This window comes from Etheostoma spectabile, chromosome 6, assembly GCF_008692095.1.
Source record: "Etheostoma spectabile isolate EspeVRDwgs_2016 chromosome 6, UIUC_Espe_1.0, whole genome shotgun sequence".
NCBI lineage: Eukaryota > Metazoa > Chordata > Actinopteri > Perciformes > Percidae > Etheostoma > Etheostoma spectabile.
In genome coordinates, this window is record NC_045738.1 from 13674654 (window position 1) to 13693146 (window position 18493).

Below are 18493 nucleotides of genomic sequence, written 5' to 3' on the forward strand. Positions count from 1 at the left end.
TACAGTACCAACAGTTGTCTCCTTTAGGCTGTAGCTCATATATGAATAAAACAAACACTGTGTAAAGAACTTCAACAGTTTGAGAAGTTCAACTACAGTTCAACCAAATGTTGAATGGGAAATATGCATACTTTAAGTGATTTTTAAAGTGGTATGTCAATAAGTACCATGGTGACTGGTTCAAACCCCCTATAAAAAAATATTGCCCTGGGATTGTGTGCTCCCCATTGTCACCTATTTACTGAAGGCTATTGTGGGAGAAAAATGGCTTGTGGACTAAAAGGTTTAGAAAACAAATATCAGTCAAACTTGTACATATGTATGCAAGGTATGAACAATTTTAGTATAGAGGCGTCTAAGAAAGAACAACCTGTCTAGCATTATACCAATGGAGTACAGTTTTCTTCCCATTATCCAAGCAAAAAGCTGAAGCTACATTGAGTTAAAATCCCTGAACCTGAATGACTGAAGAGGAGAATATGCCACCTCGTCAAAAGAATTCCTGTTCAGTTCAGTTCTGGCATGTTTATGGCAGTGTCAGATATTGGCATGAATAGCACAAATCCACTGGGTTTTATGTTATGCTTTCATCCGTACATGTGGGGGTAATATAAGGCTGTGGAGAACATTCATTAAGCCCTTATGCACCAATTACCCTTTGGACGTGCCATTTTCCCTTCACATTGTTTCAGACCAGGTGCATCCCTTTACAGCTATTCTTTGTTAAATGGATAGTTTATAATGGATAATGTGCCATTGTCTCAGTATGTTTCTAGGAAAATGATAGGGACTTACTCCAATGGCCCACACATTTCAGATAGTAAACTCAGTATAGCCCGTTTGGAACGAGATAAAGAATAAATGTTCATAGCATCAATGTGATACTAACAAATCTGCAGAAATTTAATTATGCCATCAAGACAGAAAGATTTTTATGGAAGGCGTCCAGCCCTTGTTGAATCCATAGCTGTAGGCTGTTCAGGTTATTCTGGTGGAGGATTCAGACTGTCACAGATTGTGTAGCTACAATAGTGTTGTCAGTAAATAGATGTATAGTCTGAAAGAGACAGTGATTAGAGTGCAGGTGGTGATAAAGAGAGGGCCATTTGTGACAAATGGCCGGAAATCAATTGTCATGTTACAAATATTGACCTTATTTACCTAGCGAATTAAAGGAAGATTATTCACTTAAATATTTTGTCCATGTCATATGTCCACTAATGGCCAATTTTCAATGATCTGCTATAACACATTTATCCACTTACTTAAACTAATTATTGCAAGGAATTTTGCTTTTATGATTACTTTTGGAATAAACCTTTTTATCCAAAATGCAAAATAGGTTGACCTTAAAGTTCAAATGCAAAGGATTGTAACCTGCAATTAAATTGAAGTGCTTCTGTACATTGTCTAAAGGCATAGAGCAACTGTACATAAATTACAGATGTCGAAAGATGCTGAAGGCATACTGTATGTCAGTTATGTAAACAAGACAAAAATTGTACTATATTGAGTTGAGGAATCACAAGAGGTGCTGATATGTCAAATATTAATTAAATTCTTTAATTATGTACAGTATGTGAATTTATATCAACATTATAGAAGACTATAGATCGATGGTGACCAAACTATGTATGTCTTTCCGCAGGCATCAGCTGAATTAATGTTCACCCCTTATTTCAGACAGATGCGGCTCTGACCTATGATGCAGTCCACATTGTATCCGTCTCATACCAGCACGCTCCACAGATGACGGTAAACTCGCTGCAGTGCCACCGCCACAAACCCTGGAGATTCGGAGGGCGCTTCATGAGTTTTATCAAAGAGGTGATGGAACACCTTTGGCCTGTTGCTATCTGATATAAGTGTTATTGATATTAGAGCATACTGATTGAGTGGTAAACATAACAATAGGAGTGGAGCGAGGACCATGTAGTCATTTGGGACTTGGATATTTACGCAGCAAATCAATCATATCCACACACAAAGCAAACAAAGCTGTGATAGACACATCAAAGCAGTGTTGTTGTCAGCTTTATAAATTCCCTGTATTCATAACCTATTTTCCAGAAACAAGACTGTAACCTTTTGAAAGCACAACTAGTGTAATCGGCTCTTATTTAATCTAACATGGGAGTCTGACAGTGCCTCAGAATACACAAACAAGCCTGTGCAAAATGGCAGATTAAGGGTGTGCTGAGATGCTACTATTTGTGGCTTGATTTGTTCAAAGAACAACATCATTTGAACTTTCCAAGGTGTGGTTTTTAAATGGCAGGAATTCCATTTGTTTTCTCTCTTATAATTGCCATTTTTATTGCAAAAGCAAAGTTAAAGTATTAACCTCCAGAATCTCTAATCAGGATCCCTCATCTGTGGTAACTGCCCTGTAAATTTGCATATACCCACAGAGCAATCAGAATGATGGCTACGGGGGGCTGTCCATATAAAAGGGCAGAGCTAAACCTTTTTCCTCATCCACTTATCATTAGCAAAATGGCTGACAACTTCTGTTTGGTACACATGGCTCCGTCCAAAGATTTTCTCCGTAGGGCCAAGCATCCTGATGGCATTTGCAACTAGTTTCTAATTGCAAATGCCACTTCCACTATTAGTTAGAGGATCTCTTTTGAGCGTTATTGTGATTACAGAGTGTGGAAAGAAAAAACAGGTCCACACACCAAACAGCTTCCCTTAGGATTCGAATGCTAGTGACATTTCAAGCCCAAGGCTCTTCTTCAGACAGTGAGGGTTGGGTCATCGATCTCATGAGCCCAATTCACCTGTCCACAGCATGAACGCATCCTTCTCCATGGAGATGTTAAAGACACTAGAGTAAGAGTTAAAACACTGAGGAGCCAGGTCCAAAGTTAGAGTAGGCTGCCATTGTGGCTGGGGCTGGCCATCTTTGGATATCACAAAAGGCTAAACAACATAAAGCATCCGCTTTGAAAGAAACTGTGGGTGAGTGGGAGGTTAGATATGGCCACTGCTTGTGGCTCCTCCGAGGCAATGGCCTTGAAAAAGCAAAGTTGGATATTCCATAATGCTACCAGTCTCTTTCTCTCTACTTGTATTAAAAGGCAGGGTGTACAGATATCATGAATTGCCCCTTAAGTCAATAGAGGCCTGTTAGACAGAGAAACCTGTGGAAAGCCAATCCTTGCTCTGTGAATACACATGGAGCTCTCTAGCAAACCTTCCCTTCTGCTTCTTTAGCTTTTGAAGACTGAAAAGAAGACTAGTAAATGAGGAAGATGGTCAGTGATGAATAGGTTTGGATATCGTTAGGGTTTCAACTAATACGTTTAGAATGGTGCCCCTGCCTAAACAGTGCCTGAACCAATACTTTAAAAAAGAAAAGGAAAAGCACATAGTCGGTGACATTAAAAGATGGCTTATTGACTTATGGTTTATTGCTAAGGACACTTGGTCAAATTTAAATCATTTATTTAAAATATAATAACGAGAAGTTATTTCACTAGTCAATGTCTGGTAAACGACAAAAATAACCATTACATGGCAGAAGGGTACTTTACAACAACTTTGAATGAGCTTACGAGGAGCAATTGAACACACCAGTAAGTCAGTCAGTGGTGTTTCACCAACAATTCCCGGTGTTGGAATCCTTTCAAGTGAATTACAGCCACACAGACCGTTTAGCTGTCAGCATTTTAAACATGTTTAAGCCAGCTACTAGCTAACAGTAGGCTAATGCTACCTGCTGCCAAGTGTGTTAACTTATGTCCCATGCAGTGATGCTTCTATTGCTTCTCACGTCTTTTTATGCCTGAGCGGTAACAACAATGCCTGCTTGTCTGCCATATGTGCTAACACAATATCGCAAAGTCCTATACCATAAGACCACACAACAAAACTCAGGGTCACAATGTGTCAGTTAACAGAAACAGTGAGCACTGTTAGGTCTCCCAACAAGATCCACCATTACCAGCTGTGTTAGTTACTTGTAGTGATCACGACCAAAGCCAATGAAATATTATTACACTGTCCTTGTACAAACATACAGTACTGTAGTGTTCGGTTATAAAAACACTTACTCAGGCCTGATTTACACTCTATTCTAGGCAGGCGTCTGACATGTTCTGAAGGTCGAATTGGCCCTTCGGATGTGATGTGGCTGAGGCATTTATGTCACTCTCTGAATTAGAGCCGTTTGAACATGCCACCCACCTCAGTGGCGCTAGGCCAGATGGAATGAGGTACGAGGGGGTTTGAAAAGGAGTGTGCCACAGATTTCTCCTTGAAGCTTCAATCTTCTCACAACAATTTCTGGCAGGCTACAAGGAAGCCAAGTGATAGCTATAGCCTGTAGGGTTGTAACAGTTTGGATATTAAATATCAGTCAAATGCTGCAACTCGAAACACAGAGATTGATTACTCAATTGAAACAAGACTTAGTGTAGTGCGTGCATCACACACTATGACTTATTGAAAATGACACTGAGAACAATTAAAACGTTTTTTTGCAGAAAGATCACAACAGATAAAAGAGTAATAAATAAGATATTGATATGGGATTTGTTTTTTGAGGATCCTACCCTCAATTGTACAAATGCAAAGACTCAACTAAAACACATAATTGCAATTAGATACAGTACATTAGCGTCATAAATGTGAGAATAAACAGTATGTAGACTGTGTGTGTTTTCTTATAAATACATCTGTAGAGTTGGCAGGTATCAGTGAATCGTAATAGAGGGCAGTTATGTGTTTTCCACCTCATGGGGAATCAAGCAAAAGGAGATGGTTGTTAATTAACTCCATAGTCTGGAGGGAAAATATGTTGAAGGCGTTGAGATGTAAAATGTAATTAAAAAAAGGAAATGCAGCCTGTATGGTTTGTGCTTGTACTTTTGATCTGTGTGTGGGTGTGAATTTACACTCAGTGAGAGATAGAGGGTGATGTTTTGTTGACAGCCGTTCATACATTTCTCTCAGTTTATTTGTTTTGTCATATTGTAATGCGTATCAAATATTGTGTTATTTACATAAACATGAAAGAAAGTAGGTGTAAAGTAGTAGATGAATCAGCACCACTTAAAATATGATTTGGCAACAATTAAGCAATATAAGTCCCCTGAATGTATTGACTGCATTAGATTGTACAGGGGTTAAGACTCTTATTGTATATAATAACAATAATAATACATTTATTTGATATACCTTCACAGAAAGTCACAAAGTGCTTCAAATTATAAACATTTGTAAAAAATACAGTAAGAGCCAACAGAAAATAATCAAGGAAAAAGTAACTGAAAAACCAATGAAAATCATTTAAAAAGGTTTAAAACCTAAAACCCAAAGTTTCAAACATGAGTCTAAAATGAATTTAAACAAGTGCGTCTTCAGCTGCTTTCTAAAAGCTTCAAGACTGCAGAATATAAGACAATATATTCCGCAGGTTTGGAGCCACCGCTTCAAAGGAACGGTCACCTTTAGTTTTTATGCGAGTGCGTGGGACCACCAGTAATTCCTGGTTAGAAGACCTGAGGGACATGTTAGTGTATGGGTGGAGCAGGTCCGAAATATAAATAGGTGCAGTATATATGCACAATTCATGCAGTATTCTGCATCATCTAAATAAGGTTGTAATGTCAAACGTACAGGAATGTGTTTGCATGAGTATAAATATGTAGATATATTATTATCTTACAGTCCCACTGGGATGGTTTGACGGGGAGACTGTCATTCAACAAGACAAGTGGTCTTCGAACAGACTTTGACCTGGATATCGTCAGCCTAAAGGAGGACGGACTTGAAAAGGTAGATTTTGTCTTTGTTTTAAATGCATTCTCGGCTGATATGGAATAAAAGCACAACAGCAATCTATCATTTCATGCAGTATATTTAAAAAAAGCAGAACTTCTGTGATGACTATACCATAAATATAATTCAATGGATTATGTATTTCATAAATATGTTTCAGATTTTGCTATTGGTATGGAACAGATGCAAATTTGACAGTATCATTTACCTCCTAACAAGGAAGCAAATTGGTTGTTTCAACATAAGCATAAGTTAGTGGATCATAAAGCAAATTGGATTAGGGTACACATTAGGGTGTTGATTGCAGCCTCTCTTAATGATGATATGAGGTGATGCCCAAAATGCTGTTTGGTGGTAATGAGCTGTATAAACATATTTTACAAAAAAAGGGGGAAAAACTAAAAGGTTGGTAATGTAGAACATATTTTATTATACTGGAAGGCAAAGTACCCTCTGGACTATAATAGCTTTTCTCTACTAGAGGGCTTTCATACATTATGAATATATCAAATAGGGATAAGTCCCATTATGACTTCCTCAAGTACTCCCTAAAGGCTCAACACTATATAATAGCAGGGGCTTTTCAGCTTGTAACCCTTCTATTCAAGAATAGAGCTTGTACTGTTTAACACTGCTGCTTTCAAATTCTTCTTCTTTCCTATTTCATGTTGTCCTGCGTGCGGTCAATTAAGTTGAAGCACACTCATCTCGCAAAAGTATTTGATGCCATATTAGCATCTTCTCATTATGTCTCTGACAAATCCCATGCTCAAGCATGTTAGCGTTGATCCAGCAGCGTGCGGCAGATTGCTGGATTCCCCCCCCCCCCTTTCTTTCATGTATATCCGTGGAATCGGCTCTAGCTGTTTGAGCTGGTTAAGATGTGGACTTTTCTCAACTAATCCATTGTAATTGAATATTAGCCCAAGTTTCAGCTTGTGCTGGAATTATGAACAGGTTCTCAGAGTCCCACTTTTCTTCCATGCCAGCATGCTCAGGAGGGTGAAATAAATGTAACGCTCTCCATGTGGTTGCACAAGTAAATAACTTTTGAATTATTTCTTTAGCTAATCATGTTTAATGAATTGAGCTAATAGTAATTGGGTACAATTAGAAAGAAATTTGCAAAGCCGAAAGTATTCACAGATATTATTAAATTTCTCTTTTGTAGTCCTCTTTGGTTGTTTGACAAGCTGTAACTAATATGCTTTTCAAATTAGAGCATATGCCTCTCTCTGGATTAGGCAGGGAGGACATTAACAGACGTTTTTCATGCTTTATTGTAGGGGCCTGTATGTCTTTAAATGGATCTACCTCAAGCACAAACCCCAGTGAATATTAAAAGCTGTCTGTAGTAATAGAGAAAGCAGGAGGAGGGTTTGGTGGAGGGCTCTGCTTGCAAACAGAGATTGCTACCGACAGCCACAGGACTATTTGTGCTAATGATATGTTCCAGAGTGTCTCTACAATATGCAGAGCTTTTTGCCTGAGGGCTTCTCGCATGTATAACTCCTTTTATTTGTTCAAATCTCTTGGCTTATCTCACTGACACTGCATAGCAACATTACTTTTACAGTGTGATCCAACGAGCAACCCTGTACCTTCTTCCTGTACCTACTTTTAAATTAACTGTATCCTGTTTGCAATATGCTATTTTTTAAATAATATTCTGTTTTCTTGGCACCATCATTTAGCCTTATATTACTTTTTAATGCACAGTTTTACCTTAAAAGAAACCCACGTCAATATACCAATCTTATGAATCATTATCATTGATTTAATCCATGTAAAAAGATGCAAACAGATGCATGAAAACAGTATAGTTTTGTTTCAACATGAGGGAAGATAATTCAGTAGGTTTACATCTTTTAAAAAGTGTGTCTCTAATTTTGATCTCATTGCAAGTAACAGTACTTATTCTTCTACATAAATATCAGTTAAGTTTATTGTTTTACAGTTTTTCTCAATTGATTTGGCACATTTGCTGAAACAAATTTACAGTTGTCAAAACTAAGTACAATCCTCACATCACATGGTAAATTTAGCACACCACTTTATGTGACCGGCAAAAGGTGACTTCTCAATCAAAAGAATTAACTCATGTTTCAAATGTAAATACATCCATCAATAAATAAACCATTGTGATCTAAGCAAAAAGGTTTCTTTGTCATTGCTTATACCAAGACAGTCAAAACATAAAGACATCTTGTCAAATGACAGCGTACACTGAAAATGTGATAGTTACCCAATATGTCATATTGCTAACATTGGACATTTAGGCAGCTGTATAGTATTGGTGTCAACCATGGCACACACTATTCTTATACTATACTACAAAAACATTTATTTTTCATTGTAAGTATGTACACACCAGCCAATCGCAAATACATAAAGGGGGGTGGTGATGCCGCAGTGGATATGACACATGCCTTTGGTGTGGCAGATCTGGGTTCCATCCCCACAGCTATACAATACTATACTATCAACCTGACAGACACTTAACCCCTAGTGGCTCCAGAGGCGTGCAACCTCTGACATACATAGCAATTGTAAGTCGCTTTGAAGAAAAGCAGCTAAATAACATGTAATGTAATAAATGCAGCTCATACAGAAAAAAAAAATAGCAAAATTATCAGGAGCTGCAAATAAGTATGCTGCAAATGTATCAACGTCATGGGTCATTCAATCTCTCCTCTCTGTTTGGCCGCAACATTTCATCAACATCACACCTGATATCCTCCCTTGCAATGCAATGCAATGCAACAAGGGGGAAATCTTTTGCCATTACGCAGCCACCCCTCCAAACAATGTGCGGAAATATCCTCAGTGTCACCTGTTTTTGTTTGGTTGCTCTACATTGTGAGGAAATTACAATAAATTGTTCCCAATCTGGCTAAAGTCTATCCATCTGACAACTTTTACAACAATACTAGATAACTATTATGCATCTAAGATATTTGTGACAGCCTGACGCAATATTGCAATTGTTAGTTGCTCTATTTTGCGTGTAGGGATTTAAACAATGAACATGTGTATAGTTGCATTTGAGAGGAGTATGATGTAATAGCAAATTAATGCAAACTATTTGAATTTGCAAGGCTTACTCAGTGTCAAAGCAATTCTAAATGAATGTAGTCATGAAAACAACTGACCTAATAATCATGTACATAGTCATATAGTTTAATAGTCATTCAACGATTATGCTAAACCAAAAACTAACATATAAATTCATCAAATCATTCAGGTTTCATTGATTTGTCCGTCATGCATTTCCTTCAACACATAACTACCCCCTGCTTGCTTTCCAAAGAACCCTGGCCTGCTGATAAAGGTGACTCAGCCAATCATCCAACGCTGCCGGAGATATGTTCAACCTGTCACTGTGTTACTGTGTTAGACTGCTTGGTGGGGGGAGTCTGCTAGGGTCACAGCCCACCAACAGACACAGAACACTTAGCAACATGCTTTTATCTTCCGCAGGTGGGGAAGTGGAGTGTGTCGGGAGGTCTTAACATCACAGAGGTGCCAAAGCGAAAAGGGATGAACATCACTGATTCCCTGGCCAACCGCTCCCTTGTCATCACAACTATTCTGGTAAATCACCTGTTTAGCCTGGAGTAAAATATATCCTACCCTTTATGTCTCCTCAGGATTGCTTCCAGATAATACATTGAAATTCAAGCTTTACAACAAGGTCTTATAATTAGCTTTTTCTAGCATCAGCCATGTTTCATTCTAAATGTACTGCAGCATGTAAAAGAAAAGGGTTATTTTCTCTGGTGATTGACATATATATTTGCTACATCTAAACATAGATGCACAAAAATCTGATTTTAAGCTTTGGATTTCCCAAGCAGCTATTATTAGCTATTATACTGAATAGCTTTAAGTTTGTCCAACTTTTTGGTTACTCCTTAAAGCCTTTTTGTTTCGGAGCTTTAAAAGTGAAACACACATGAGTATGAAGCATAAATCTAAACTCTTGCTTATATGCTTGGACAAAAAAGCCAAAGAGCAAAATGGTGTTATGTCAGATTGAAATAAAAGTCTGATCTTACAATTGAAGTAGCTTTTTACAGGATTCTGGGTTTAAAACAAGCTAGAAATAGGGCTGGGAGATATGACAATATAAAATGTCTACCGTATCATTTTTGAAAAAAATAAAAATAAAAAAATATATATATATATAATAAATACAGTATGTCTACTGTGGCTGAGGTGTGCTAGCTAGCCAAACTACCATTAGATTAGTCGTCTATACAGTTAACGTTACTGATGAAATCGTGGGTTAGCCCAGAGTTGTTAACCGTGGTCAAAACAATCATACTAAAAATAAATAAGCATGTTGAACGGAGTCGTAATCTTACGTTACCCACCAAGATTTACATTAGCATAGCTACTTGTCAACCAGCACCTTTACAGTAGGTACCAAAGCATTTTTCCCTCTTTATTCCTCCTACAGGTTGGGAGCGGAATTGGCAATTACTGTTACCATTATTCTTATATCTCATTCCAACAAATTAATGAACCACTGAAACGATTTTGTAAACAATATTTAAAAGGTACAAAAGAATCTTTGGTGTTGGATCGATTGATGTTGAAATCAATCAATATCAAGAAATAAGCTCTTTGTTGTATAACTGTGTTGCCAAGTTGGATGTAATTAATGACAAAGTGATGCAATGTGGCAGAACAACGTTAAAAAAAAAAAATCAAGGTTTACTTTATTGAATCGTGGGTCAAAAATCACGATACGAACCGAATCGTGGGTTTGGTGTATTGTTACAGCCCTAAAAATAGCCTTTACCATGTGGTTGTTTAATATAGCCTATTTATTATTGAATTACCAGAAAATATACCATATATTATATACTGTAGTTATCAAGATATGAAAACACCTACAGTATATCGGGATGGAAGATTTTGGCCATTTCCCCAGCCCTGTCTGGAAACATTAAAGCAGATGGTGCTTTCAACAACCTCATGGAGCTAATGTTTGCTTACTTATCTACAGTATCTAGTAACAGCTGATACAAGCCAGACAGTTTGTTTCAGCTAAGCGCCGGTTAGGAATGAGAAGTCTGCTTTTGTCTATAATCAAGGGCTCATTGTTTAAAAAAAAGAAGAAAGAATTTAAAATGGTGACTCCGCTGCTATCGTAAACTGCCTAAGTGTGACGTGCGAGAATGAGAAGCTTGACAGTTTTAGCAACAGAAACGTCAGTTATCGGTGACATCATGAGCATGTTAAATGAGCTGACCTGGAGCAAAACATTAAACACAGAAGGAGACAGTGATACAGAATGAACCATTCCTGAGAATACAATAATTAAATGTGCAGATAGAGAGAACCAATTGATCCCTCCCCTAACTGCACATTGCATCCATCTGTAGATCGGCAGTTGTATGTACTTAACACTGTCACTAGATGTCAGGGTCTTTGTGGAGCTATCAGGGAGGTGCCGACACAGGTCCTCCCCCCATACCTTTTCAGGACAGATATACAAGCTACAACGATAAACACTATCATTATCCCTATATTGAACCACAAGGTTGTAATTATGACAAGTGAGGTCAAGGCAGGACATAATTAATGCCAATCAGGTGCCATCTATGTTAATTCTGTCTCAAAGAGGAGACATTAAACAAGGATTTAAATGGTGTAATGTTGAACTTCTGCACTAGGAAGTGTCAAGATTGGCTAATTTTATGTTGTACTAAGAGTGCAGTAAATGTAGATGTGTTTTTTCTCCTTGTAGCTCAAGTGTTTCAGTAACAATACATGTTTCCCAAAAATGTTTTACTTAATTTTTTTCTCTGAAAGTGCATTTGCGTATCTCTGGCATGTCTCAATTTGCTATTTCGTTGTGAATCATTAGTTTATGATGATAAGATTGCCTACTTTCATATTGCTGAAGAGAGTTTCAAGTTTAATATCAATCTCCCCTCTTAGTGTAATGACATTGCATCAAACTGATTCCAGTGATGCATGAACAAGACGTCTGACAGTTTTATAGTGATAACTTTGTCGAAGAGATTTAGGCACTTAATGTGTTTTCCCCCTTACATTAATTGTTTGCACTCCATTGCCCGTAATGTCTCTGCGCAAGCCCACCTCCCTCCTTGTTCTGTTATGCACGCCCATGCTGCGACTGTGAGCGTAGAACTGGTATAAACACTTTGATTTGAGTCCAAACCTTGGGGAATAGCAAGAATTGGAAGGCTCGAAACAGATGGTAATGACTTTTTCCCTTAACATGCAAACTTTTTGATCAAGTTAATTGGACAACTTGAGCAAAGTTTGTGGCTAAGCTCTCTAAATGCATAGTCATCAAGTATTCATAACTTATTATTTATTTAAGAGGCCATCCTAATTGTGATGTCCAAGTGGCTTTATATTTTGATGGAAAACAATTAAAAGATGTTTATTATTTAGTTATGTTTTTCTAGACAATTTTATTTTGTTAGTTGCAGAATAAATTATGCCCTGCTTAATGTTAGTTTAACAAATAGTGTAACTGTGTCCACATGCCACACCTGCACATGATGTCCCCTAATCACCTCCACTTTCCCCCATGAAAAAGAAATCCCTGAGGGAATAAAGAATGCTGTAACTGCCTATTTTGAATTCTTTGACTATATCTTTTTACTTAGTGACACACAAGCTGCGGTTGGAAAAACAAAAAACACAAGCAAAGGTCACCTTCATTCAAGGATCAATTACGCTGCTTCTGGAGGAAATAAATTGTATTACAGCCCTTGCATAAATGGACCAACATGTTTTGAAATGCACAGCGGGACATGCAAGTTTATTTGACAGGGAAATGGTAACAGATACTAAAAAAGGAAATCATTTATAAGCTTATTTGAGTTAGTCATTGTTACTGCAGGCTCAGTTGCTCTCGCTTGGAGATTGGTGTCAATTGATGAAGGCAACTTTGTGATCATGATCCATTTGACTGCGGCATTCTTTTCCTAATCAAGGTTTTATGCAGCACAAATTATGAGCAGCCAGGCAAGATATTACAGGCCAGTAAAGAGTGTAAGCTACCTGACCATAAAACAAACCGACCTGTGCACCAGCAAAATAGGTCAACACACAGCAGTGTGAGGAAGAAAGTAGGTTTAGTTAGCTTTACCCTGCAGGCACATTAATAGTATAAACATTTTATTTGTGTACATACCATCACTATTGCAGAACACCTTCTTTATATTACAGTCTTAAATTAACTCAGGTCTCCTTTTGTTAATACATCAATGTTGGAAAAATGTTAGCAGTCTTTCATAATTTAACACTCCCTGTACCCGCACGTTGAACTTGAAGCTGCTGTCACTGCCTGTTAAATGCAACAGCGACTCATCAGCTCAGATCACTTTGCTTCAATTAAGTGCATGTGCTGAAAGAAATTGAAAAAGCTGACCTCTCCATTGCTTTTCATTTGGTCTTTTGGCTCTGTGCAGGAGGAGCCATACGTCATGCTTAAGAAGTCTGACAAGGCACTGGTTGGGAACGACCGTTTTGAAGGATTCTGCATTGACTTGCTCAAAGAGCTGGCCAATGTCCTGGGCTTCACGTATGAGATCCGCCTCGTGCCTGATGGGAGATATGGCTCTCAGGACGACAAGGGCCAGTGGAACGGCATGATCAGGGAACTTATAGAGCATGTAAGTTGCACTTTATATTGACTGCTTCACATTTTTCCTTAAAGGAATAGTTTGATATCTTGGTAACTATTCTTATTTACCATCTTGCATGTATCAGATAAGGCGATCAATACCACTCTCATGTCTGTATGGTAAATATGTAGCTAGAGCCAGCAGCCTGTTAGCTTATCTTAGATTGCCTTGCAACTCTACAAAGTTACTACCCTCAGCCAAGTCATTTTGGGATTTTGCTGTGACTAAACACTACGCTTCATGTTAGTCAGTCCCTCCAGGATTTTGCAATGTCGCCATCGCGCCAATTCACGCAAATTCAACCAATCACCATTGACCAAGCGGGAGTGAGAACGGGTTGATCTCACACACATACGTGGCCAAATTCATTTCCGTATTTCTGACAAGTTGTGTGTGACTCGAACATCTCACATTTACCAACAAAACGTACAGCTAAAGACATTGCAAATCCTTTCAGACCGTCCTGCCAACCTGTACACATTTTAACATCTATGTATGCTGTAACGGTTTTTCACTCTTAAGTCGTTGAAAGCTGCTGTTGTTTCAATCCTGTTGGCTCTCTGCAGCGGGCGTGGCTGCTCAGTTCCCACCCCAACTGACGCGCACAAACACACAGTGGATGCAGGAAAAACAGGAGATGAGATGTACAGGACGACTTAAATTGAGAACAGCTACGCTTGTTATTTTAAGTGCAATAATAAGTTAAACTCCAATAAATACTTCATCAAACCGTATGAATGTGTGTCCCAGCCCAGGCCAGAAATAGGAAATTAACAATGTAAAGATCAACAAGCCCCTGACATATATGTTCCAATGTGATTTATTCAATAAATTCTTATATTTTGTCTTAAATCCCTCAACCTGATATTTGCACTATCACAGATGTAGCTCTTTTTAGGTCCAAACTCAAAATGTATCTGTTTAGTCGGGATTTTAATACGTAACAGTGGTGGGACAGTTTCATTCTTCTGTTTCTTTGTAACCTTTTCTGATTTTACTGTTTTCTATGTTCACTTTTTCTATTGTATGATATGTGTTTTTACTCTTGGTTTCTGATGTTAAGCCCTTTGGATACCTGCTGGTTGCTGTACTCTGTTTTTATTGCAACAAACAAAAATTGCAACTTTTATTGCAATTATTTACAAAAGCTCCTGCAACATCAGGCATCTTGGGCTGCAACAATCTAAAAAAAAAGCCAGGTAGTCAGGTAGCGTTTTTCTGTTTCTAGGTTTTATGCTAAACTAAGTTAAGCGGCTGTTGGTTCCAGTTACATATTTATTGTACAGACATGAGAGGTACAATGTCAATCGTCTTATCTAACTGGCATCAACAATTTCTCCATTATCTGCTGCATCTATAAAATTAAGCAGCTTCATGTGCTGTAAAAATGTTTTACATCATCACACAAACTTAGAAAAGCACGGCATTGAGCGGAATTGCATGTCCTTTGTGGGGGCAGGGAAATAGTTATGATTGAGTACAAGTCAGGTCGGGCCCGCAAAGCTGTCAGTCACATTTAAGGCACAATTATGTCAAGGTTGCCTAAAGTGTGGTGATGCCATTCAGTGAGACAAAACCACTTCCTTCAGCTGGATAAGCCAAAAATCTAGGATGAACATGAGATCATGCATATATTGTAAGGATGCACACAGCACACCCGCAATCCTCTTGCTGAGGCATAGTGGGCAAAACCAGCTGTCTGTGTCAAACTCAAAGCATCAGCGGCCGTGAAACAGCGTCACATCCAAGTGATGGTGGCAATTCTCTGCTGGCATTTCATAAGTGTCCCTGTCAGGGCTCTTGCTTTGTCCTCAGCCCCACGAGGTCAACGCTGTACTCAGCTGAAAACTTGCAATAGCTTAAGTGGCATTTAGTGCAAGGAATCGTATGGCAGGAGTCAATGGCTTGGTGCTGAAAGGGGTGGGAAAGGTGGGCTCCCACTGCAGCACTTTATTTCTCCATCCAAGCTTTTCACAAGATGCATGTTAATAAACAACAACCTTGAGGGGAACAAATGGATAGCTAAAGGTGGAGAATGCTGGCACGAAATAGAGATGCTATACTCCATTATTAAACAGCACATACATTCTTTGTATTAGTCTGCTCTTTAAAGGGTAGATTGTGCTGGTCTTCACAGAGATAATGTTCATCATCTGTGACAGATAGTTTACATGTGTTTTGTAAAAAAAGAAACATTTGGTGATTGATTGAGACCCGCGGACTGACTTACTGTAAATGTGAACCTAAGCTGACAAGTATCAATGAGAATCTCCATTTGCTTGTGTTTTAAGAGAAACTATAAATTAGCAGATACATACAGTTAAAGAGGTGCATTTAGGCCTACATTTTTGAGTGTGCAGGTCTATTGCTTTTGTAAATAGCAGCAGAAGTGAAGATTAGAATCTATACTTCTAGTTATTGCTTTTACTGCTCCTTATCGCATGACGTCTTCTTTGTGAGTTTTTAGTGGGTTCCATTTTGTGGTCTGGTGCTTTCCTTACCCCTGGCGGTATGGATAAGCTGATCGTGATTCAGCAGACCTGAAATATAAACTTTAACTCAAGCTCAAGAGATCTTACCCTGGAAAATATGAGAGGCCACTACTGCTACATATTATTTCAGAGTTAACCTCAAAGTAACACATCTCCTTTCCTGAGCTAATAACATTTGAGCTTTATTTCTACTTCTACTTTGTATTAACCTCCTAAAAAGCCACAGCCCCATCATTGTAAAACAGACAGATGCGATGTATGACGGTTTAGCAGGGATCAGTGCCTATACTTGAAAAATGGTCACAGAGATTTTTTGCATCTGACGGTTTGTTTTAGCTGATGAAACGGGGCTGAAACACAAGGCTCATACATGCATGCTATCAGCTCAAATAATGTACCCTCATAAATCATAGTTTTATTACAGAATTACAAAAAAACGCTTGACTGGAATCTTTTTAAGAGACCAAGACTTGAGTAATAAATTCAGTTGTAAGCTGCCATTCATCTCTGTGGTTTGTCACATGGTGAAGGGGATCTAACAGAAAGAGTAAGGGCCCTATTTTAACGATCTAAGTGCACAGCGTGAGGCGGATGGCACAGGTGCGTTTAAGGCGTTCCCAAATCATCTTTTGCTAGTTTGATGGTGGAAAAAAGGTCCAGGTGCATGGTTCAAAAGGGTTGTACTTAGCATCTTCATTAATCATAGGTGTGTTTTGGGTGTAACATGCAATAAACCAATCAGAGTGTCATCTCCCATGCCCTTCAACAGCCAGGCCTTGTTGTACCTTGGCGCATTGCTATTATAATGGCGGATTTGCACTGTAATATTTTTATATGTGATCTTGTGCATGTTTGCATGCTGCTACGCTCCTTTGTTTGTGTGTGTCTAACAAGCATTATGTGCACGGGCTTTGCCTATGCCTAGGCGCATTTCACTAATGCGCTGTTAAAATAACACTGACATGCTGCGCTATTGACTTTAGACCAGGTTTTTGTTGGTCAATGGCGCGATCACTTCCCATTGCCTCAAGATAGCAATACGCCAAAAATGTACCTGAACACACCTCCCTGTAAGACCAGCATGCCCATAGTCGCAAAGATGGGTGCCGATGCATTTGCTATTTAAACAACGTGGGCGCTGGATGGGACGTTAACAACTGCGTTGGTCTTAAACTAGCAAAGACATATGCGTTGGTATTTGCGCCGCGCTGTGCCGGGTGCAAGATAGGGCCCTAAGTGTTTGTATACCTATATTTTGGATGAATGATACTATTATGCAATTTACTTCACTTATAATTGATTCCTCTAAATGATAAACTGCCATTTTGTTGTCCATTACAACAATTTAGCATTGTGTAATATATAGCCTTTAGTTGCCTCTGTTTAGTCACAAAGCTCACTGCAGTGCCAAAGGGCATTGTTTGGAAGGTGCTAAATGATGCAACAGGCCTTATTAAACTTGATTTAGTCACAATAGATTATCACTTTATTCAAGATGTGATATAAATGTTAATGGCGTGCTTAGCACATCATTTGTTTCTGTCATGGCAATTAATATTTGCTTCTACAGATACAATAGAAGGTTTTAGCCAGCCTTTCTTTGTGTACACAGATGGCAATGAAGTCCTCTGGATTTAGGTTACACACATATTTTTTGTTTTTATGCTGGAATTTTTGGTAAATAAAGAAAGCATGTGAGCCCAAGTGAATTGGCAAGTGTGATTTTGATTTTGATCTGAGACAGCAGGATGACCTAGTGGTCAGAGGAGTTAACCTTTAGCTGCGAGGGCAAAGGTTTAACTGCCTCAACAGCAAACATGTCTGTCCCGCCTGTCAAAGCCCTCTTAAGTAAATCACAGTTCCAGGCCACCACTCTCAGAATGTGCTGCTTATGCAAAGCAACAATTTCTTGATTACATTGCAGATGCTTCATCATTAGCCCTTTGTATACTTAACATCAGACTGCATTATATAAGAGGAATATCTACACTGTTGTGCACAGAAACGTCACACTGTGCATTCATTACTCTCCATGGGTTTTGTAAATGCATGTTTAACTTGCAAATTGGACCTTTTTTATATTCTCTCAGCATTCCTGTAGCAAAGATTGCTCTCTCTTATCTGTGGTGACCATTGGATTGTTCAGCAAAGTGTGTTTCTGCAAGTGCACCACATTCTACTTAAGCAAAATCTGCTCTTGTATCTGCTCTCTATGTTCATCAAAAAGAAGAAAATGAGCAACACAGGAGCCCTATATGCAAGTGCTATACAACCTTCATATTAGCATTGTGATTGCGTGCTGTGAAATGCATTTGGTCAGCATATGCATCTACAGACTGTAGCATAATTTGTAAATGTTTGTTGAGTGATAAAATGGCTTGTTTGTAGGGCTGGACGATATGGACCAAAAGTCATATCCCGATATATTTAGGCTGAATATCGATATACGATACATATCCCGATATTTTTTCCGCAAATGTTCAGTCCAAGTCAAAGCCAAATATGACATGTCACAAGTAGTTTTATTGAAACCAGCAA

At 38.5% G+C, this 18493-nt stretch overlaps 1 protein-coding gene and 1 long non-coding RNA gene across 2 annotated transcripts in view; one reads left to right on the forward strand and one right to left on the reverse strand.

The window, feature by feature from the left end:
- grik3 (glutamate ionotropic receptor kainate type subunit 3) overlaps positions 1-18493 on the forward strand; it is a 104197-nt gene that overhangs the window by 62277 nt on the left and 23427 nt on the right. The window contains exons 7-10 of the mRNA XM_032517423.1: positions 1684-1827; positions 5677-5784; positions 9268-9381; positions 13248-13451. Of these exons, the coding sequence (XP_032373314.1) occupies positions 1684-1827; positions 5677-5784; positions 9268-9381; positions 13248-13451 (570 nt within the window). The remainder of the gene's footprint in view (positions 1-1683; positions 1828-5676; positions 5785-9267; positions 9382-13247; positions 13452-18493) is intronic.
- On the reverse strand, positions 1682-14232 carry LOC116690495 (uncharacterized). Its single transcript, XR_004332270.1, has 3 exons — positions 14112-14232; positions 4188-4191; positions 1682-1693 (listed from the first exon to the last, which is right to left on the reverse strand). It is a non-coding gene; the product is annotated as an uncharacterized LOC116690495 (long non-coding RNA).